The 21,354-nt window shown below is 57.6% G+C and overlaps 6 protein-coding genes across 6 annotated transcripts; 3 read left to right on the top strand and 3 right to left on the bottom strand.

Moving 5' to 3' along the window:
• Window positions 1–189: 189 nt before the first annotated feature.
• B0H64DRAFT_389201 (uncharacterized protein) lies at window positions 190–3,402 on the bottom strand. The gene is made up of 5 exons (XM_062803321.1): window positions 3,073–3,402; window positions 2,292–2,944; window positions 2,176–2,207; window positions 726–2,109; window positions 190–663 (listed from the first exon to the last, which is right to left on the bottom strand). Exons 1-5 carry the CDS (start codon window positions 3,198–3,200, stop codon window positions 509–511), a joined length of 2,352 nt encoding a protein of 783 aa, XP_062663161.1. The 5' UTR covers window positions 3,201–3,402; the 3' UTR covers window positions 190–508.
• A 974-nt stretch (window positions 3,403–4,376) lies between these two features.
• Window positions 4,377–6,072, top strand: B0H64DRAFT_103026 (major facilitator superfamily domain-containing protein). Its single transcript, XM_062797691.1, has 2 exons — window positions 4,377–4,686; window positions 4,765–6,072. The coding sequence occupies exons 1-2, from the start codon at window positions 4,487–4,489 to the stop codon at window positions 6,047–6,049; spliced, it is 1,485 nt and encodes a 494-aa protein (XP_062663160.1). The 5' UTR covers window positions 4,377–4,486; the 3' UTR covers window positions 6,050–6,072.
• A 990-nt stretch (window positions 6,073–7,062) lies between these two features.
• B0H64DRAFT_472740 (uncharacterized protein) lies at window positions 7,063–9,040 on the top strand. Its single transcript, XM_062807954.1, has one exon. It carries the CDS (start codon window positions 7,076–7,078, stop codon window positions 8,714–8,716), a length of 1,641 nt encoding a protein of 546 aa, XP_062663159.1. The 5' UTR covers window positions 7,063–7,075; the 3' UTR covers window positions 8,717–9,040.
• Window positions 9,041–10,668: 1,628 nt separating this feature from the next.
• On the bottom strand, window positions 10,669–15,545 carry B0H64DRAFT_389193 (uncharacterized protein). Its single transcript, XM_062803320.1, has 6 exons — window positions 12,934–15,545; window positions 12,632–12,856; window positions 12,505–12,564; window positions 12,368–12,415; window positions 12,130–12,285; window positions 10,669–12,042 (listed from the first exon to the last, which is right to left on the bottom strand). Exons 1-6 carry the CDS (start codon window positions 15,275–15,277, stop codon window positions 10,946–10,948), a joined length of 3,930 nt encoding a protein of 1,309 aa, XP_062663158.1. The 5' UTR covers window positions 15,278–15,545; the 3' UTR covers window positions 10,669–10,945.
• Window positions 15,546–15,998: 453 nt separating this feature from the next.
• On the top strand, window positions 15,999–18,232 carry B0H64DRAFT_440003 (uncharacterized protein; the record flags this gene model as incomplete). Its single annotated transcript, XM_062806456.1, has 5 exons — window positions 15,999–16,568; window positions 16,647–16,842; window positions 16,911–17,048; window positions 17,115–17,228; window positions 17,295–18,232. 5 exons carry the CDS (start codon window positions 15,999–16,001, stop codon window positions 18,230–18,232), a joined length of 1,956 nt encoding a protein of 651 aa, XP_062663157.1.
• Window positions 18,233–19,353: 1,121 nt separating this feature from the next.
• Window positions 19,354–20,974, bottom strand: B0H64DRAFT_317221 (uncharacterized protein; the record flags this gene model as incomplete). The annotated part of the gene is made up of 2 exons (XM_062800320.1): window positions 19,354–20,626; window positions 20,700–20,974. 2 exons carry the CDS (start codon window positions 20,972–20,974, stop codon window positions 19,354–19,356), a joined length of 1,548 nt encoding a protein of 515 aa, XP_062663156.1.
• Window positions 20,975–21,354: the final 380 nt, after the last annotated feature.

The raw sequence follows: 21,354 nt of genomic DNA, 5'->3' as shown, positions 1-21,354 counted from the left end.
ATGGTACCGAGTCGGGATGGTCCGGATAGGGGTGAACCAAAACGGGAGCCAAGCCTCGAGGGAATCGTGGCTCGGAGGGATCAGGGCTGCACAGATGCAAGCGGGCGGCGGATTCGCGTAAGCCTTGGGATGATTGGGCTACCGTTGTTTGCTTCATGCCATGGTGTGGTTCGATGCACGTCAAATATCCTCACGACAAATCCCCCACTCAAGTATTTCACCCACCCAAGTAGGGGTATATTAGCGCTAGGACTCGGTCCGGCAAGGGTAGGTAATTAATTCCCTCGAGACGATCTCCCCGTTGAGACCTGACGATGGTTAAAGGGAGACGCTTGGGGGCGGCATTCTCCTCTTATGTTACCAACAAAATCCTTCTGCCGCACGCCATCACTGCAGGGCACACTCAAAGCAAAAGTCAAAAGCCCTTTGTGTTTTGTTTCCCGCCAAAGAAGCTCAAGCACCAGAGAGAGGCAGAAAAGTAATCCGTAAACCAAGTCCATCACCCCTACTATGGTGCCGTAAACCTATTGTTCGTTTGAATCCATTCATCCAATGAGATACCCATACCATCCAGCCCGGGGCTGTAATTGAAGTTAATTGTCTGTCCCTGGGCATCCGGAGGCGTGAAAGTCCCCAAGAGACTCGGCATAACGAATCTATCCGCTAATACGGCATTTTCAGTCTTTGGATCTCCTGGGCGGATGGGTCAGTTCAGGAATACTCACGATCAAAAGCAGTACTTCCCAAGCTTGTGCTGTCTTGCCGCAGCATATCTTGCCCATGGATTCCGGCCCTCCCAGGATGGCTACCGTCGGTAGAGACATAATCGGCCGTCATGGTACCCTGGGTGCCTTGATGCAGAGACATAGCCCCACCACCCTGCTCATCATTTTGAGCTGTGTTCCCATATTGATGCTCCGGGGAACCGCGACCTTCTCCCGCCCTCGCAAGGACGATGCTCACCGTCTCGGCTGCCTTCTTCGCCTCCCGGGAGCCCGAGCTGGCGCGCATCCAGATGGTCCTCGTTCTCCTAAGTGCCCGCAGAATCTCATCTTCTCGCTGCAGCGTCCGGCCGCGGTGTAACATGGAACACAACACCATGGTCGCGGTCAGAAACGTGTGGTTCATTATGGAAGAAACACGCCAGCGCATCGTGTACAGCTGCCCTCCGGGGCCGGTCTCTTCATCGAGAATATGTTGAATCTGAAGAGCGCCTATCGACGCGTCTAGACAGGCAGTGCGGGAGTAGGCGAAGATGTCCTCGTCGGGAGAAGGGGAGTCCAAGTAGAGGAAGCGGCGGTGAAGCATGATTTGCCCCTTGTGGAACAGGTGCGTAATGAACAGGCGGGCCATGATAACTTCGGGGGTGTCCGTAACGCTAATGGCCAAGGGCTTAGGCTTCAGTGGCGGGGGGATGGCAGTAGCTGCCTGCTGTAGAATGCCGTCGACCCGCATAACCTCTGAATAGCCACACGGTTGGGCGGCAGAAGTGACATCGGATATTGCACCGAGGGCCACAAACATTCTCCTCCTCGCAATGATACCAAGGACCGGTGTGAGTTCAGTCTCGGGGCGGGGTGGGGGCAACTCGGCTGTGTTCTCGTCGAAGTCGGTGTCGCTGAGATTGCGTGGCTCTGCCGTATCCCATTTCGAGTCTGAGATCATGCGCGGCATCCCCATCTGCGCCGAAATGAGTATATCACCCTGGAGGACGGTAGCCCATAGTCTCCGCCTGATCTCGCTTTGAAGTGGAGAAATGCCGGGGAAATGGCTGGGATCACGGTGATAGCCCATACGCATAGCTAGATTCACCTCGAGGGCAAATAAAAACCAGATATCTTTGTCGGCGTCGCCTCGGAGGATTAGTTCGATGTAGACGTAATGGATTACCGTTTCTAGGACGTATGGGCCGGACTTGGTGTATTCGCCAATTACGAGGCACTGTACTGTCTTTTCGCGGTAGAGGTCGATTTGGGCGGACCGATGCTCCGGGTCACCATGGGCGGTGTCGGAGGCATCCGACGCAAGCAGGGCGAGGGAGATCATGCTGAAAAGGAGACCAACCCATACGACTGGGACGCTTGTTATGTTGGTCCAGAATGCCTCGTACTAGACAGCTCCCGTTAGTACAGATTATTTACTCGTAAATCCACAGACAAATACGGTAGCAGTTACCTCTCGAAGAAAGCTGGGGCCATGGATAATGGCTGTGTCATCGTAGTCCGGCTAGTTAGTTACAACCAAGGTCATCTAGGTAGAAAATGAAGAATGGAAAGATTGGGAGAACTGACAGTGAACTAGGTCCAAGCGGTTGAAGTAGCGAGATATGTACCGGTCGACAGCACTCTTTGGCGGCAAGGCGGCGAGGATCTCAGCGCGCGAGCTTGGTAAGCGACAACCGTAAAGAAGAAGTGTGGGAGTGGAGCGAGGTCCCAGGAGGCCGCTTGTTGCATCGCCGGGAACGGTGTCGTGGTCGTCCTGGGCTAACCGGAACCGTTCTTCTTGGTCGAAGTGATCCTTGAGATCGGCAATCCCGTCTAGGATGGCTGTCCAGTGGTCACCGCTGACGTAGCGTAGCTCGGAGGCACTCATGCGCATGCTCCCGCATTCAGATCCCACTTCCATGGGCGTAGTTACTTCCATGGCCGAGGGCGCTGTCTCGGCGGGAGTGGTCATGGCGTGAGGCACCGGATTGGCACCGGGTACCGGGCTGAGACCGGGGCCCAGGTCGGGAGTGGGGCCGGGGTCCGGAGAGGGGCCGGACATGGAGCTAAGGCCAGGGCGTGGCATGAGAGACATGACAAGGCGTTCAAGCTGAACGATGCGGTCGTGCATAGCTGCCGGCTTGGGCAGGGATAAGGCGGTGGCATAATTGTCAGCGTAGGTGCACGCAAGGCCCCGTGAGGAGCAGGTTGAACATGGCTGTTGGCGGTCGCATCGTAGCCTGGGCGAAGCAGGGGGTTAGCGTTAGCGGTCCAGATCGGAGGAACGGGATTATAAAATCCATGAATCGATAAATCCATAAATTCATAAATTCCCAAACGGGACCAGCGGGGCACAGGCTTTCCATACTTTCGACGTCGACAGAGGTTGCATGACAGTTGTGGCTTTTCCCGTCGTCGACTGGCGCTGGGGCTGGGACGCGCTTGAGGGGGATCTGGAACAACTTCGCTGGCCCCAGCGTCACTCAGCAACGACATTGGGACCAACTGCTGCGGTATGTACCTTTGGGAGTGCTGGTGTTCGCCAAACGAGAGGGTGGGGAATTGGGGGGAGGAGTCATCACCCAAGTGTTCGAGTTGAACTGGAAAGACTCAATGACCATCACATGGATTTGGATTACGTGGGAAGGAGTTGCGAAGCGATTCTTTCCTCTCACCTCAGACTGCCCAAGGCCCGGTTTGGAAGTCGGTCGTTCGTAAATTAGGTGGTCGCGACGCAGGCAATTACCCCACCTTCCTTTGTTGGAGATTAACCCACTCTTTTGTCGGGCGGGCATGCTCGTCCGACCGTCCGGGCCCACTGTTTCTGCCAGACTCCAGGAAGCGATCGCGATGCCCCGCCAACGACACGACTCCAAATTTTAGTTTCTTCTTCGGATGAGGTACCCTACCACCCCTACCACACCGCCTCCCTCCTACGCTCGGGAAATGGTTCACACCCCGTCTCGGCCGCACCCGGGTTCATATGCTTGAGGTGCATGAGTTGTATGTATGGCATTGGCCCAAGGTAGAGCGCTCCGCATGGTTGATCCCACGCATGCGAGAGAAGAAATGAATGCTGCAAGGTAATAATGTGCAGTGCAGATGGGAGCCGCGGACACGTTCCGCGCATGGTAAGCTTAATTCATGGACGCGGTTCAGCCCTTGTCAAGCGAGGGTCGGTCAGGATAAGGCCCGGAGCCGCAGTTATTGGCGTGCATGCTGACACCGCCGAGGTTAGGTGACCTACCTAGGAAGGCGATGACTGCGTCCCGAGAGCTAGGGATCGGTGATGAACCCCACCATCATCAATCCTGTGGGAATTGCCCGCGGCTGGTTGCCGTCTGCGTTTAGGTTGCATCAATGTCATTTTTACACATTGCATGGCATTCCTCAAGCTGGTTGTCGCAGCCGAGCAATCCCCCGATTCCACTCCGATCCCCCGCGGACGACGGCACGGCGATGGCTGCTCGCTTAGCCGGGGCCCCGGGCGGTCCGTTCCCGAGCTCCTTGGCCGCGCCCATGGATGTTCGCCCGGATTACGGGGTTCGATGCGAAGAGTCATGGGAGATCTTCTGCACTACGGCCTTAACTCCGCCCACTTGCCGCGGATCCAAGGCCTCCTCCGAATCAAGCAAAGTTCATCGTCGTCTAAAATGCCTGTCACATCGGGCTGCTGCTCGAGCACGGCGCCTTTCCTCGATCTCGGCTGTGAACTTGGAACTTGCTGTCAACCTTCCCTTTCCGGTGATATCCGTCTTCTCGCATAAGCCACAACCACAACAATGTCGAAGCAAGAGTCCTTGGAAGAAAAAGACCCGGCCCCACTCCAGTCAAGCCCGGCGAGTGGCAGCAATCTTGAGCTTGGAATAGAGAGCTGCGCTGTAAATTGGGACGGGCCCGATGATGCTGAGAACCCCGTCAACTGGCCTGCCGGGAAACGGTGGGCGCAAATCATCATGATCTCGATACTTGGTTTCATTACGTATGTCCTCTCCATCATTGCTCGATCATGGCATCGAATAATCAAAGGTGCTAACGTGGATTCTTCCGTGGAACATAGCAACCTCGCCCCTACCATTTGCGCACCAGGCATCAGTGGCATAGTCGCCGACTTAAACATCACCAGCGAGACAGTCAGCACCCTTGCCATCACCGTCTATGTCCTCGGCATTGCTCTTGGGCCAATGGTCATATCCCCCCTCGGCGAAGTCTATGGCCGTCTCCCCGTTTACCACATTGCCAACCTGGTCTTTGTGGCCTTTATCATCGGTAACGCTCTGAGCACCACTATCGCCGGGTTTATCGTCTTCCGTTTCCTCTCGGGCTGCGCAGGCGGCGTGCCAATGGCGCTCGGCGGCGGCTCCATTGCCGATCTCACTCATCTTCCCAAGAGAGGTTTGGCCATGACCTTGTTCAGCCTCGGACCGCTAACGGGACCCGTCATCGGCCCGCTCATCGGGGGGTTCATTGCCGCCGACAAGGGCTGGCGCTGGACATTTTGGGTGCTAGCCATTGTCGGCGGCGCTGCTGGCGTTGCTGCCCTCGCTCTGCTGCGCGAGACACACCCCAGGATCCTCCTAGAACGCAAGACCGCCCGTCTCCGCGTCGAGACAGGCAACGCCCACCTCCGATCGAAACTGGCTCTGCCTTACACCCCGAGCCAGCTTCTCACCAGGGCCCTCGTCCGCCCGACCATGCTCCTCATCCGTTCCCCGATTGTCCTGGTCTTGTCGCTTTACGTCGGCGTCGTCTTTGGTATCATGTATCTCCTGTTTACGACATTCACCAGCGTATTTGAGGGTCAGTACGGTTTCACCACATCAACGTCCGGACTGGTGTACCTTGGCTTGGGCATCTCCATGGTCTTCGCGGTACCTGTCTTCAACCACCTGAACAAACGCATGATTGTGCAGGCAATGGCACAGGGCTTGCCCGGGCCGCGTCTCGAACAGCGGCTCCTGCCTATGATCTGGTTCAGCCCTTCGGTCGCTGTCGGCCTCTTCATCTACGGCTGGACGACCGAGTACAAGGTGCACTGGATTGTGCCCATCATCGGCACCGCCTTCATCGGCTACGGCGCGTTTTTCGTCCTCATGCCCGCCCAGCTCTACCTTGTGAACCTGTTCGGCTCTGAGGGTGCGGCTTCGGCCTTGGGCGCCAGCCTATTGCTGCGCTATATTTCCGGCACATTCCTGCCGCTCGCTGGCCCGAAGATGTACGAGACGCTGCACTATGGCTGGGGCAACTCGCTGCTCGGCTTCCTGGCACTGTCTTACATACCATTCCCGATTCTGTTTTACAAGTACGGGGAATGGCTTCGCGCTAAGACTGCTGTCAAGTTCTGATGGGGACCGAAGGTTAATTTCGGGGCTTCTTTAGGCAGCAGGTCCTTAAAAAGGGGGTGACTTTTGTTTGTTGTTTGCTGTTCGTTTGAACCAAGGAGGAGCGAGAACCAGGTCAAAAGCGCTCCACACAGATGCACTCAAGATACTCGAATCTGAAACCGTTGAGATCGATCGGTCTTCGCTGACAAGTCCGTTCAGTGCTATGTTGTAGGCCAATCATCGTGCGTTTTCCAGATCGTTGCCAGACATTGCTCCCCCGGTTGAATGAAATTGAGAACTGGTCCAGCCTGACACACGAACTGTTAACGGTAGGTATGCACAGGCACATGCATGCTGCAAAGGACCAATAATCCATCCGGCCTTACCACACCCCGCAACGTAATCATTAATGCCATATCGGACCATCGGGTTGTGCAAGACGCGTCCTTCGATGGAGTCAGGGGTTCGTACACATGAGTACCTAAGTCACGGCCCGGATATTGCCGGCGCTGCCCGTCACGCTTACTGCAGCGCTGGATCGCAACAACAGCCCGGTTCTAATTCGTCCGAAGGGGAACGGGTATGCTCGAGTGAGGCGCGGGCCCTCAAAGCGGGCATACGAGGCATATTGCATACTTGTTTTGGGGCGGGGGGCCGAGAAGTGGCTAGCAGGATTCTGCCGCAGGACGCTACCAGACAACATACCACCGTCCCAGGCTCGACAATCCGCGGGCTGCAACGCCGGCTGAACCGTGAAAGGAAGCTTCTTTGCCACAGGGTAACATGCCCCGGTGTTTGAGACCCGATTTGCAGACGGTGCGGCTTCGATAGGAAGAAAGATGTCGCCGCGGAGGTCAAGCCGTGGGGTGTCCTACCTGGACGGTGCTGGACCTGATCAAAAAGACTGCTCGCTGCCGCTGTTCAGCTTAATTCTTCGGCAGGAAGCGGCAGACCAGCCAAGCCATTACCACCTCCTAACTTTATTCAGTACCACTACCACCATCAACTGAGATCACCATGAGTGACACAACGTCGTCCAAGGCAGCCATGCCGCCTCTCAGGGCGTCATGTGACCGGTGTCGAGGGCTGAAACTGAGATGCGTGCCCTCTTCAGACACCGCAACATCACCTTGCCAGCGGTGTGTGAGGGCAAAAATACCAAACTCTTGCGTGTTTAGCCAGCGGTCACGGACAGGGCGCTCTGCCAGACACGGAAGTTGTAGCAGCGTTAGTGATGGGCAGATGAAAAAAGCCGGCAACTCGTCATCTCGCAAAGATAGAGGCCGTTGGCTGCCCGGGACCAGCACATTCGTGCTCGGCACTGCAGACCAGTCAGAATTAGAGTTACCACCAGACCCGCCGGCTTCTGAGACGAACCAGCCACCGACGACACCTACTCTTGTGTCCCCGACAAACCAGCTGAGCACACTCCACCTGGAAGACACCGTTGCCGGTCCAACTTTGACAACCGCCTCACTTTTGGGAACAGCACTCACGGATCCGTGGGCCGCAGATACCGAAGACACTTCTCTGGGAGAATTCTTTGGAGACGCGGCAGTGTGCGAATCTCTAAACTACCTCTTCCGAGCGGACGCTGATGTCAGCTGTCTGCCCGAAAGCTCCAACTCATCAGACCCTGGGGACATGATGACGGCGATGGAAACCGAATTCTCCTTTGACCCGCTCTCGGCCAATGACTTCGACCACCAAGATTTCTACGTTCCGCCGGCCGGGCCCCTCGCGTTCGAGAACAATAACAACAACAACACGGCAAACGGATCCCCCAACACCATGGATGTGGACATCTTCCCAGCCCCGAAAAAGCCCGGGCCTGTTGTCGACTTAACCACCCTCTTGGCCGAGATGTCACGCTACGAAAACCGTCTCTCCAAGCTCTCAGCTTCCGGCAACACGGACGACATTGACGACTACCCGATCGGCGACGCGCTCTTCCTCTCCCAGCGCTTCTTCGCCATCGTAGCCGATTACACAGCCGATTCCGCCCGGCCCAACCACAGCTGCACACCCAGCATCTCCGACTCCTCCGCGGACGAACTCGTCCCCCCCACCGGTACCGGGCGCACCACCACCACCACCACCACCACCACCCCCAGCACCAACCGCCCGCAACCCCTGGACATGCTCCTCCCCACCCTGACCTGCTACTCCACCCTCACCCGCATCTACTCCTCCATCTTCGGCTTCCTACTCGAGCACCTGACCCGCACCATGCCGCCGCTCGCCGGCAGCGGCATGTCACACGCCGCACACAGCGGCGGCGGCGGCAGCCACTGGCACGCGGCGCGGCGCGCCGGCGGTGGCGCCCACCCGCTCAAGACTAACATGCACGCCTACCGCGGCCTGCGCCTGGGCCAGCTGCGCGAGATGTGTCTGTGCACCGGGTGGGATCCTGCGCCGAGGGCGAAGAGTGCGGTTTCGATGTTGTTGTATAGTTTGGGGGGTGCAGAGAGTGTGTTGGATTTGCCGCCGGATTTAAGGGTCGCGCGGAGGGCGGGCGCGGCGACGTGGCGTGGGGATGCGGGGGGGAAGGATGGGAATGGGAGGTTGGGGAGGGGGGTGTTGCCGTTTGAGGACGGCGGGTGTTTGCATTTATCGTTGAGGGATCAGGCGAGGGAGTTGAGGCAGAAGGTGGAGGATGTCAACGGGTTGTTGAATGAGCTTTTGTAAGGGGGTTATACACTGCTGTGGGGCGTACCGGTGAGGGGATGGGGTGATGGACACATTGCTCATGGCACCGGAGGTCACATAGAAGAAAAGGGGTGGTTAGGAAATTTAGAGTCTTGCTGGTGAGGCACATTCTGCTTGATATCCACCGCGGGAAACGGAAACCAGGGGCATTGGATGGAGTTGTTCGAGCTATCCATTGCGGGCGGGTATGGTGGTAACCGGTGGGAATACGAGAGAGGAATAACACTGACACAAGTTTGCCGCCGCGGACGATAAGGTACCGGTACATATATGCGGTATTATAAACCGAAGTTGCACCACACACGTCCTGTGAAACTTACTGTCTCACTCAATTACGCGCTTCGAATCCCGGCGCTGCACTCGGCTGCCGCGGCTTTTGTCGTCGGCGCAGGGCACGCCACATCATTCAGGTGGTATGGAGACTCGCTTGCTTCTTGTGCGATGATCGTTCCCGAGCTTGGCCCAGCAAGTTGAAGACACTCAACAATGCCCGATGGACCCCCGCGGCCCCGAACGGAGAGCGGACGGGACATCGCCGAGACAATTTACCCACGATCACTTGAAGACATCAGCACAGCAGGCCTTATTGAATGTAAATATGGCGTAGTAGAAATCTAAACAACGGTAATCACTTGCCGGGGATCAACATAGCTCAACCCGACGCAGATGCACAGGCCGAACTTCCATCTTCGTCGTCCGGAGACCTCGGAGCTTCCCGTCTTTGGCACGGCAATGTCCTTGGTTGCATAGCTAGGTAGCATTGACCTTTCCTCCATCCGACTCCGTGCCGGTTAGGAGCCCTTGACGCTAGAAGGAGCAAGAAAACAGGGCACAGAAGGGCAGGGTATCACAACTGCAGCAAGGAAGTAGTAGCTAGTGCTCATTGTACGCAGATGCTGCACACGTTTTAATCTAAACCTTCCCAGCCTTCTTTTAGTATCTGCAAGGGCTAAGGAAGCTAAAGTAGCCATTTTCTATAAAAGAAGTGAAAGCTAATACATAATAGCTCTCTTCGAGATGTGTTAAAATAGCTGTGTGGTTGGCAAAGCAATACCAAAGTATTCGACTACGCTAGTTATGTGAGTGTGAAGATATGTGAGCCTGTATACCTAGGTAATAAGTACGGATAGCTAAACGTAGTTATTATATAGTTGAGTTGATATAAATAAGAGGATTTATGAGCTATATTATAAGACTAGCATCTTAGGGTATATAAACTTTTAAATGGTATGAGCTAGGTAGAAGGTTTACTTACTAGGTACGTTGATAGAATGGAGATAGTAGTTCTAATTTCTTTTAATATTACCAGGTACCTAGAGTATTGTTCGACTGAGGACGATTTGATGCTTAGAGGGTATCTAAATAACCTCGTTATCCCTAAGGCTACAAAGCAATAACACTAAGACCACATTCTTAGGTACCAGTGAGTCCTAGAATTTATTAAACTAGAACTGGGAAATTAGGAGATTGGGGTTAGGAGTCACCGCCTTAGTGTTCGAGTTGAGCCAGAAGTACAAAGTTGTTACATTGGGTGGGAACTTAGGATTTGCTCACTGACCGTGTCACTACCTTACGTACTGACTGGTAAATTACTCTCAGACAGTATTACGTCCTTGGCCTTCTTCTTTCGCCTCTGGTGGTACGGTTAGTACCTCACCTTTTGTCGGACATAGCCGTCCGACCGTCCGAGCCCCACCCCAAGCTGCCATGATTCCGGGTTTCTATCGAGGATACCCGAGTCCGATCCCCCGTATCCGGGTGGAGGACATGCACCGGGAATCGGGTATGTTCGGGTGAGGAGTGGGCTCTCAAACCTCTGGAATGAAGGTGGGTGGTGTTGCGGGTGGGTGCCCAAGATGGGTGTGGCAATATAGGTAGGTACCTAGGTACGTTTACAGCGCTTTCACACCGAGAGCAGGGTCGACAAGGCATCAAGGCGGAAAATTCAAGCTGTAAAGAGAGTAACTACCTAGGAACATAGCCTGTCAAAGCATGTGCCCCCGACACAGTCCCTATTCTAGGCCTAGAGACTATGCCGAAGCATTTGCCCGGCAAGACAGAAATACATGCCAGCCAAAGAAAAGTCACCAGGCCGCCAAGGGGAGCAATCTTGGTCTTGAGCCCCTTGGTGGCGCGAGGCGAGAGAGGAGGAATGAAAACCGCGAAACACGGCACCAGCTATCAATCGCGCAGATGTCAGTCTTGTTGTCAGTGTCGCGGGCTCGGAGCCCCTCGCCACGGTTGCCCCGGAGCGGCCGCCCCCGGCACATAGACGTTGCCACTGCCCGGTGGGAGGTTGCTCGGCGGCGGCTGCCCGGGGGTCTGTGGGCCCGATGCCGTGTACATCTCCTGGATGCCCCGGTCAAACCCTGGCGGATAGGCCTGCTGCTGCTGCTGCTGCTGCGGGTCATAATGTTGCCCTCCCGCTAGCGACGACTGCTGCAGAGCCGACGTGTCGTTCTGTCCCTCCCAAGAACCCTGGTACGGGGTGTTGGCATTGGCGTTGGCGTTGACATTGGCACCGGTAGTCCTCCCGCCCGGGTTGTCCCAGGACTGGCCGCCGGGCGGAAATTGGTCCGCCTGCGCCCGCGGCATGCGGCTCGCATCGGTGTAGCCAGGGTGCGGCGACGCGACGTTCTGGTAGCCATAGTGCTGCTGCTGCGCGGGAGACGGCTGCTGCTGCCAGTGCTGCAGTGGGGTCGGCGGCTGGATTTTTGACGCGGCCCCGAAGGCCCTCTTGTCCATAGCCCTGCCGCCGACGCCGCCGGAGCCGAGGTCGGCCACGACGTTGTTGTTCTCGTCAACCCAGATGGCGCGCAACTTGGCCTCCTTGGCGCGGCGGGCCGAGTTGGAGCCGTACAGGTTGTTCATGTAATCGGAGAATTTGACATAGGCGTCGCGCACAATCTCGAACTGCTTGACCCCTAGCGTGACGACAGCGTCGGGCCGCAGGATGTCCTGGTGGCTGTTGCCCTGGGCCTCGAACTCGGCCAGCGCCAGCGCCGTCTGGCAGGCGTTGCGGATCTGCCGGCCGTTCCAGCGCGCTTGCGGGTGCGCGGTGAAGTGGTGGGAGGCAAAGCCGCCGATGCCCATCTCGTCAATGTCGATCCTTCGCCCCTTCTTGGCGAAGCGCTCCCGGATCATTCGCATGTTGAGCTTGAACACCTTGACTGTCTTCTCATTGTCCAGCTCGGGGTAGTACAGGCTGATGTGGATACGCGACGTAAAGGCTTCGTCAAAGTCTCCGATACGGTTGGTCGTTAGAAAGAGGATACCCGCGTAGTACTCCATGACGCGCAGGAACACTGGTATGGCCCGTCAGCGCTGTAGATAGGACAAGGGAGGGGAGACTGGAGTGGGATGTGTGTGTGTGTGTCTGGCGCCCGACTGACCTGCCACGAGTCCGTTCCGCTTAAAGTCCAGCTTGGTCCTCTCGGCGAGGAAGACGTCGGCCTCGTCGAGGAGCAGGATACAATCCCACCTGTTGGCCAGTGCAAAATTGGTCTCTAGGGCCTTCTCGACCTCCTCTGCGGTGGTGCCGAGGTCACCTGTTGGTCGGAACCAACACGGATCAGGGTTAGCGGTTGCTTCTAAGACGTGCCAATGGTGCGAGTCGAGCTTTCCACTTGCCACAGGTGATTTGAAACAGCGGCTTTCTGAACAGCTCCGCCACTCCTTCTATTCGGAGACGGCGGTTAGCATGAGTGAGCGGCGGCCGGGGGGGGGGGGGGGGGGGGGGGGGCAGAGCCGCGTCGGACAGCACGAACCAGCGGTGGACGTTTTGCCCACTCCGGGGGCGCCGTGGAGCAGCAGAATCAAGCCCTTTCCTGCAAGTCCATGTCAGTCGGGCAATCATGTCGGCTGGCACCGTGAGCCGTGCAGGAGCGCCGGTACCTTTTCCCTTGACTATGTCAAACTCCTCCCTTTGGCCCACCGCCGACTTCTTGTCTCGGAAGTGCTGGGCAATGAGCGCCAAGATCATGGGACGGTGCCACTCCTCAAGGACGAGGCGGTCAAAAGCCGTGGTGCTCTTCTTCTCCTCCGTGCCGCCCTGCTGGTCCTCATCTCTTTCGGCCGCTGGGAGATGGACGTCGGTCAGGTGCGAGAGGTCGAGCTTGGCTAGGATGCGGGCGGGTCGTATCAGTACAGCACAGAGACGGTGGGAACTCGAAGGATTTTTTTGAAGCATCACTTACCCCATTTGCGGCTGCGCAAAACGAAGCCAAAGACGCGGTGCGACATGATGATGAGCTCGTCATCCGAGACGAGACTCCGGCCGCTGCTGGTGCGCAGCTCCTTCAAGGGCCGAGGGATGATGGCAATCGACGGTTGCTCGTTCACGGCGCCCACCTCGGGCAAGAGGTCATTAATATACTCCTCCCTCTGCTTCTTGTCCACATAAGAGTCGTCGTGCACGTTGTCCACCCGACAGCAGGCCGCTTTACAGGACTCGTCTTCTGCGTCCTGGTCGCTGTCCTCAGCCTTGGGGTTCCCGATCATCGTCGTTAGCTGGGGCTTCCACAGTTTTTGGGCCGGGTCTTCGACCGAAAAAGCCATTTCAAAATCAATGACCACCTGGCTCTCCACCTCATCGCGCGCTTCGAGTGTCGGTCCGGCGTAATACATGTGCTTCATGCCGGCGACCTGGAGGAACTTGGCGCCGCGGCGTATGAGCTTCTGCCGGTATCTCTCGTTGGCGGGGAGGGCCTCGAGCTCCTTCCACTCCGAGTCGCTAAAGTCGGCCCTCTTGGTTGGGTGGAAGCGGAGGGGGTACACCTCCAAGGACGTCACGTCCCTCTCGCCGTCGAACCTGTTAAAGTCAAAGACCTTGGGGACGGGCCCTAGGTTCTCACCGTTAAAGTCGATGTAGACGCACGTAATGCTAAACGGCGGCGTCTTCTTCCGCTCCCTCGAGTTGTTGGACCACCTCTCCCAGGGGGCGGCCACGCGGTGCTTGGCGCTAGTGACGTCGACGACCCGGTAGGCCTGCTTGCCGTCGCTGCCCGTCACCTCCATCCCCGGCCTGAAGAGCTGCCAGAGATCGGAGAAAAAAACCTTGCGACAGTCGGGACTCTTGAGGTACGCCTGCTTGACCGATATGTGCGAGTCCACGAAGCTCAGGAGGCACTTCAGGTGCTCCAGCGCCATCGGCGACTTGGTCACATCGTCGGGCTTGTCCTCTACCTGGTCGGCTTCGTCTTCGCCGCGTTTCTTCTTGGGCGGCTCTCCTCCTGCCGCCGCCGCCGGCTTTTCGGGAGCATCACTCCCGGCCGACGAGGCTTGGCCCGGTCCCTTCGCAGGCTCCTGAGGGGCGGCGATGTCTTTCGGCGGGCTAGCTGCCGAGCCCTCCGTGGCAGTCGGTACGTCCTTGTTCGTCTCCGGCGCGGCCTCTAACTTCTTCTCCAGGGCCGTGCACCAGCCTCGTAGCGCTTGCTCGCAATAAGCCAGCGCCTTGAAGGGCCTGATAAAAACGACGGTCGTTCCACCCATTTCCTTCCCCAAGATGGTGCTGAGGATTAGAGTAAGAGCCTCGGAGTGGATCCGGACTCTCTCGGGAACCTGCGGCTGCCCCGGCAGCACGGACGCGGGGCCGTTGAAGTCCGGGGCTATGTCCCGTTTGTGGACCTGGCCCGAGAAGCCGAACCAGTGCTGATAGTCACCGAGGTCGTCGTCGACGTTGGGCTCGCCCATGAGAATGTCGACGACAAATGCATCCTTCTCCTCCACGGCGGCGAGCCTTCTGAAGGCGGACCAGTCTAACCGGTTGAGCTGGGGCTGGGCAACCTTGGTGAGGGGCGGCTCCGCGTCCTCGGGCTGCCCGTCTCCCTCGGGCTGCGCCTTTGGTTTTGCCTTCGCCGCTTCGGCTTTTTCTTTCCTACGGCGGTCCATTTCTTCGACTAGGTAGATGCGGTCCATCTCCCACTCAAAGTTCTTGCGGAGCCTATCGCGGCGGCTGCCGTAGTCGATGATTTCGTCAAATTCATCGTACGTGTCGACCCCCCTTTGCTCCTGGCCGTCTGCCACCATGCGGGAGAGTTCGAGGAGACCCGGCCGCTGGTATACACGTTCCTGCCTGTGGTCCCAGTTGAGCTTAAACGGGGGGTGCAATCCTTCTCCATTTAACATGTAGAAGCGGCGGTGGCGGTCCGTAATACCCCAATTACCCGGCCCGCTCGCGCGTTCCCATTCCTTCCGATGTTTCTTGAGACAGGCTTCCATGCGTTTATATTCTTCCAGATCATCCATCAGCTGCGGGCGCGATTCTTCTCCCTCGACGGCTGCCGGGTTGTTCTGGGCTTGTTTCTCAAGCTCAAGGAGCTTCATCTTTAGAGCCCGGACCTCGTCGGCGAAGCCGCTAACACCGCGTGCCGTAAGCTTCTGGCCATTTATGGCCGGAATGTTTGAGGCATTGGCGCCTTCCGTTTGGCGACCCTCCTCGCTATCTTGACTCGAAGTCAGGGGTGACAGAGTTGTGTCGCCCACGGTTGAGTCCACCGTCTCAGCCTCGTCCGTCGGTGAGCTAGAGTCACCGGACGCCATTTTTGCAGTCCCGATCTCGACCTAGGCGTAGAGCAGGTACGCTAACTAGACTTTGGAGGCGTAGAATATAGCGCCGAGAAGCTCTCGTGGGAACAGAGAGGGACGAAAGGAGTCAGGAGCAGGACTTGGCCGAGGCTACGCTGATGGCTGAGAAACCTGCCAAGACTTGACAGGGCGGGCTCGTGAGTCCGTGGACTGGAGTATTCCATGGGACTACCCTGGGTATCTGATATACTCGTGCTAATTCACGGCGCAAGCTCCAGAGCCCCGTCTGAAGGGCACAAAGCCACAAACCTACCCTGCTGGCTCACCTCAGCCGCAATATTGTGCATGGCTAGCCCGCTTACCCCTCACGGTCCCACCCTTGGCTCGTGTATTACAACCTCAAAAGGAGGTGGTGGTCAGGCGAGGACGAGCGGGGTCTGTGGTTTTATTGGCCCTAAAAGCCCGCAGAAATGCTGCGGTGTTATGTGGTCGGGCATCTCGGACGACAAACAGGAGCATGCAGCTAATGGGTTTCAGCCATGCCATACTGCATTTGCTGTCCAGCCGTCCGAAGCGTGCGGTCCTATCCCCGCAGATCAAGTGCTCAACTCGGCAAGCCGGTGACGAAGGTCCCGGAATCAGGCCTGACGACAGAGGCGGACATGGCAGGGTGGGGTCCCCCGAATATCAACCGTCGTCGAGAGCCTCTTACCTCTTCCCTTTCGACGCCGCGGTCATGACGGGTCAAGGCTCTTTTATACCAGGATTCGGTCGTCCCGTGACGGTCGACTACATTGACCATCACGTCCAAAAGCAGCACCCAATGTTTGTGAACCCACCCGTGCAGTACGATCCCATGTCTGGGCAGTACGCCCCCGTAACCGAGCAGTACGCCCCGATGTCTGGGGAGTACGCCCCAAACAACCAGGCGTTGGCGCCGCCTCCGGACGGCGATGACCTCCCACCGAGGCCGGATTGGACAAACATCAACGCCATGGGGTTCTGGAACGGCATCTTTCCCGATGCCATGACCGAGTTCAAAAAGACCAAGGAGCCCCGGGGCCGGTCCAGCACCGACTATAGCATCCGGTGCCCGGAAAGTTGGGACGAGATCTACCACCGGCTCGAAGCGGCGCAGGCCAAGTACCAGCAAGTGGGAGGGCCGGTAGGATGGCTGCGGAAAATGCGGCGGACGGTGGCTAACAACATCACGCCAGTGGCAGGGGCCGCCGGGTTTGGCACCAAAGCTGCCCCTTGCGATCCCATTGCCACGCCGGTATTGGCTGCCGTGGAGCTGGTCTTGGATGTAAGCCCAGCGCGGGCCAGAGGCGGCCGGCAGCCCCGAGTCGCATAGCTACGGTAACTAACCACGTTGGTGCCCCAGGCTGTCAAGACTGCCGCGTGCGTGCGCCAACAGGCTGTCGACGCGTTTGACGGCCTCATCCCCATCTTCTCGGACGTCGAACTGTTCTTGGGGACCTTCCGGGGCGACGTACGTATCCGGAGGGCCGCGGTGGACCTAACCGTCACGACGCTAGACGCCATCGAGCGGGCCATTGGCTTCTTCATAAGCAACGAGTGTGAGTCTCGGTTACTTGGTTTGCAAGCAAGCCACCGACTAGGCTGACGCGTCATACCGGCGGTAAAGTCCTGAGGGGTGGCAAAGCTCTGCTCAACGGCGGCGACTACGAGAAGAGCATGGTAGAGAGCCTCGACATGATCAAGGTGAGGAGCTCAAGTCTCATGGAGGAAGCCGCAAAGTCGCACATTCATGAATTCCACATGTGTAGGTACGCATGCCCACAGCCCACCGAAGGACTCAGCGACTGACTCGTGCCTTCTTCTCTCAAAGACTCCCGCGAGACGCAAAGGTTCCGCAGGCAGCTCGTGCAGATGGTGCAGAACGTGGGCAACGGCATGAACTCGCTCAACAACTTGCTCGAAGACTACGTGCTGCGAAAGGACCGTGAGTCACATCCTAGTTCAGGACTTTTGTAGGGGCGGGAATTACATTCTGATGCCTCGTCTACAGGGGAGCTCAAAGCCGCTCAGCAGGAGAACCAGCGCCTCCATATCATAAACGAGAGGTTGCTGGCCGCCACGCCATCCCAGCAGGGCCGGTGGACGCTGCCGCCGCCCCAGCCGCATGCGCCCGCCATCGGGCCGTACATCTGCCCAGAGGGCCTGCGGCGGATTCTCGACACGCCCGACCTCGACCTGGCCGACCTCGCCTTCATCAACGACAAGAAGGGGCAGCTGCTGGAAGGGGAGCGCACCCAGGCAGAGCAAATCATCAACACGCAGCTCTTCCAGCGCTGGATCGTGTCAACATCCTCGGCCAAGCTCCTAGTGCACTGGGACTTGAGCCCGCCCGAGACCATCGCCGACGTCTCACCCCTGTCGGTGCTCTGCGCCACCATGACGCAGGCGCTGCGGGCCAAGGAGGGCTTCGTGTCGGCGCTGTGGTTCTGCGGGCAGCACATCGACCCGGCCGAGGCCGGCGGGCGCGTCGGCGGGCGCGCCATGCTCGCCAGCCTCATCGACCAGCTGCTGAGGCAGCACGCCTTCGACACGCGGTACATGTACAGCGACGTCGACCTCGCGGCCTTGCAAGCGGGGGGGCTCGACGCGCTGACCCAGCTGCTGGGCTGGTTGGTGCGGCAGCTGCCCGAGACCGCCACGGTCTTCTGCATCGTCGACGGTGTGTACCTGTTGGAGCGGGACGAGCTTAAGCACGAGGCGCTGCCCGTGTTGTTGGCCCTCATCCGCCTCGCCGAGGACAGCAGCGTGGCTGCCACCGTCAAGTTGCTGCTCACGAGCACGCTGGGCACGGACATCGTGAGGGGGGCCTTCGAGGAGGAAGATCTGATCTTGAATGTGGACGGAGTGCCGCAGCTAGGGTGGGCGCCGAACGACGAGCGGATGATCCGGGAGCTGGAAGGAGAGATGGACGAAGCCGCGTGGAAGTAAGAGAGATTGAGGATAAGGGGTGTGGCAGCCGAGCCGGTCTGAGTGTTCCTTCATCTCATGTCTTATCATCTGTCCTTTAGCTGCCTGATCTGTAGGTAGGTTGTGACTTCGGTCTTGGGGGTTCAGGTCCCAAATTTAGTAGACCCACGCCCGGGAGTAAGGGCTTGGAGACCCTGCTCGCCAAGGAGCTAAGCAAACGCTTTGACCAGGTCAAGGGCGATCTGTTAGTGTAAAATGCCGTCTCAAAGGTAGGATAGGTTTTCTTTCAAGTGCGAAAAGCCCATTTTCAACGCAATAAATTCGGTCGCAATTATCTAGGGTAGCTAGACTAGAGCTGTCTGGCTCGATTGGTACTAATATCTTTTTATCTTTAGGTTGAAGTTAGTATTGCAATTTGAATCTTCACGCAATCGGACTCGAACGTTGAAGACAGCAACACCAACAGTTCAGGGGTTAGTAGGGCTAACTACTTTAGGCTTAGCGGGTCCTTTTGGGAAGAGGGGGTGAGGTCGAGAATTTGGGACCTGTATGCCGTTCACCGTGACTTCTGTTCGCTCAAAAACACCTTGTGTACCTCGTCCTGTCAAAACTGATTAATTCATTGCACGGACATTCCAGGCTGAAGCATATTCCCGCCCAGCAACCCTGATCAATTTCTAGGGAATCGAAACGTCTGTAAAGGAGAATGGCAAGTATGTGGATACATGAAAGAGATCCTCGACGCGTGCAAAGTCTTGGGCCTCTACCCGATAATCTGGGTCTGCTAAATACCATAGGTACTTGTAGGTAGGGAGGTACTCTCAGCTCTCTTCGAACCTGGTTTCCATCGTAGGATACCCAGATTCAAGGGGAGGTACGGCGTTCCCAACGACTTTATACGCAGTCTCGAAACGGTAGATTTGTACCACAAGTTTTGTTCTATTACTATCAGTCTTATACTATGAATTATTCTGCTGCCTGCGTTGTGATCTGTGATGACCCCGGTGCGTCAGGGGGTTTGTTTTTCCTCGTACAAAACCAGAGCCTTCAGCCATTCCATGCATCCTCCGCTCCGACATCTTTAAACGATGAACTCTAAGGGCCCTGTATCTATTATTACTCCTCCTCCAGCAACGGAAAGCTTATTTCACATATACAATCACCGCCTCGGTATCCGGAATGACGAGTTCTGCCACACCTCCAGTAACCTCGAGAGTCGTCATCCGCACCGTCCCGTGGCCTTCCCCCCCGTCCACCTTGTAGCTCCATTGCTGGCCAGCCCACGTGATATTCTTCTCATTCACATCAAAGCCCCCGGCCGCCGTGCCCGCATCGGCATGGAGCCGTCCGACCTGGACCTCGCTGACGGCAGCACCGAGGTTCTCGAGACGGACCTTGACCGCGTTCCGCGTGGCCCCGCCCGCATATTCGCGCAGGTTGACGACGGCGACTCGGGCCAGGGTCTGGCCCTCAAACATGGCGTAGGCGCTCAGGACGGGGCTTTCGAGGTCGATGTTGACGACGCCTCGGGGCCCGCCGGCGGCCGTCTTGCCGACGAAGTCGGCGACGAAGGGGAGGGCGTAGTAGGGCGCCTGCACGCGCGGGCCCGGGACGGCCAGGCCGTCGGTGGGGATCCACAGGCTGCGCTTGGCCTCGGGCCGCTGCACGCCCGTGACGCGGCTGACGTTCCGGCTCATGGCGTAGAGCTGGAAGTTGACGGACCACAGCGTGTTGGCGAAGAAGGTCTGCACCTCCTCGCTCACCCCGAGCGGCCCGCCCGTCTCGCTAAGGATGAACTTGGCCCCGTCCGTGTTGCGCGTCGCTCGGATGCTGGGGAAGTAGTTGGCGAGCTTGTTTTTGAGGGCGGCGTGGTTGAGGAGATGGTCCCGGATGCCGTGGGTCTTGCCGTCAAACTGGTAGTAGTGTTCGGCCACGTATTTGACCTTGCCGTCCTGGTTGATGCCCGCGTCGAACACGCCTTCGACCGTGTACGGGGCGTTGCCCGTGGACGCATGCCCGGACGCCGTGTCCAGGATCTCCCAGATTGGGTCGCTTCCGAGCTCCACGGCCGAGGTGATTGCGTCCTTGGCGACTTGTGCATCGGCGACGTACTCAGCAGCATCATACTGTTTTTCGTGGTACCAGTTCACTTCGTTTCCGATGGCGACGGCATTGATGCGGGCGGCATCGCCTAGGGCGTCGTAGGCACCCTTAACATAGGCGATGATGTTGGTGCCGTTAGGCTCGCCGTCGCCGAGCGGGGCTTGGATGGAGAAGTGGGCGGACTTGAAAAAGTATTTGAAGGCATCAAAGTACGTCGGCCCGAGGATGAACCTGGCGGCCGAGTTACAAGGCTTATCTGTCTCGATGCAGTGTGCCGGTTCTGCTTGGCCTGGATTGAAGTTGATTTTGTCCCTGCGGCGGGTCAGCATGTTGTAGCACTCAATAATAATGGCGCGAGGGAGTGAAGCGGCTCAAGCCCACCTACCCACTGGTTCCCCCGATCCTGATGACAGGTGGCGCGGCCATGCGCGAGGCAAGCGACGCTACGAGCTTGTCGGAGAATGTGTTGTTGTATCCAGGGAGGAAAGCTGTTTCGAAACCCACGCTGGGAAAATCAGCGGGGACTTCGAAGGCATCTGGAAGGCGCGCCGTGGGTAGCGGAATGGCTCGTGTGGATGTGACGGTGGCTTGGCCAGCGGCATCTTGGGCCGCCAGCAAGACGGCAGCCAGTGCCCAGGATATTTCTGTTTGAGACCACATCGTTGGCGTCAGTGGTAGCCCTAGTAACAGATGTTGGCACTAGAAACGGGTATTGGCAGGAGTGTAACGGACACGGTGGGAATATATAGTAGCTCCGGAGTTACCTAAGAACCCACTACTTTGCTGGTCTGGAATCTCGAAAGAGACCCTCACTGCGTAATATCATTGGGAAGAGTGCCAGAGACGGGAAACGGAAACGCGGGAACTGACGAAAGGATGACATTTAACGTTACATGGATCGACCGCTTCTCCAAGGGTTGGATTCCTCTTGGATGGTGTACCGGACTTACCAATGGGCCGGTGTACGATGAACCGTTGATCCTGCGACAAAATGATGTTGGGATGAAGTCTCAGCCACACTCCACCTACGAAGCACATCC

This window comes from Chaetomium fimeti (assembly GCF_033439085.1).
Source record: "Chaetomium fimeti strain CBS 168.71 chromosome Unknown B0H64scaffold_2, whole genome shotgun sequence".
In the NCBI taxonomy this organism is placed as follows: Eukaryota; Fungi; Ascomycota; class Sordariomycetes; order Sordariales; family Chaetomiaceae; genus Chaetomium; species Chaetomium fimeti.
Note: the sequence above shows the minus strand (reverse complement) of the source record. Positions and strands in the feature narration are given on the sequence as shown.

Excerpts from the sequence above, each read along its gene's own strand:
- B0H64DRAFT_103026 (XM_062797691.1), top strand. The coding sequence starts at position 4,487 with ATGTCGAAGCAAGAGTCCTTGGAAGAAAAAGACCCGGCCCCACTCCAG. Across the intron at positions 4,687-4,764 it reads TCGATACTTGGTTTCATTAC|CAACCTCGCCCCTACCATTT; the intron begins GTATGTCCTCTC and ends CGTGGAACATAG.
- B0H64DRAFT_389193 (XM_062803320.1), bottom strand. The coding sequence starts at position 15,277 with ATGGCGTCCGGTGACTCTAGCTCACCGACGGACGAGGCTGAGACGGTG. Across the intron at positions 12,565-12,631 it reads TGACATAGTCAAGGGAAAAG|GAAAGGGCTTGATTCTGCTG; the intron begins GTACCGGCGCTC and ends ATGGACTTGCAG. Across the intron at positions 12,416-12,504 it reads GGGCAAAACGTCCACCGCTG|AAGGAGTGGCGGAGCTGTTC; the intron begins GTTCGTGCTGTC and ends GTCTCCGAATAG.
- B0H64DRAFT_472740 (XM_062807954.1), top strand. The coding sequence starts at position 7,076 with ATGCCGCCTCTCAGGGCGTCATGTGACCGGTGTCGAGGGCTGAAACTG.
- B0H64DRAFT_389201 (XM_062803321.1), bottom strand. The coding sequence starts at position 3,200 with ATGTCGTTGCTGAGTGACGCTGGGGCCAGCGAAGTTGTTCCAGATCCC. Across the intron at positions 2,110-2,175 it reads GCCCCAGCTTTCTTCGAGAG|TACGAGGCATTCTGGACCAA; the intron begins GTAACTGCTACC and ends GGAGCTGTCTAG. Across the intron at positions 664-725 it reads GGGAAGTACTGCTTTTGATC|CGGATAGATTCGTTATGCCG; the intron begins GTGAGTATTCCT and ends ATGCCGTATTAG.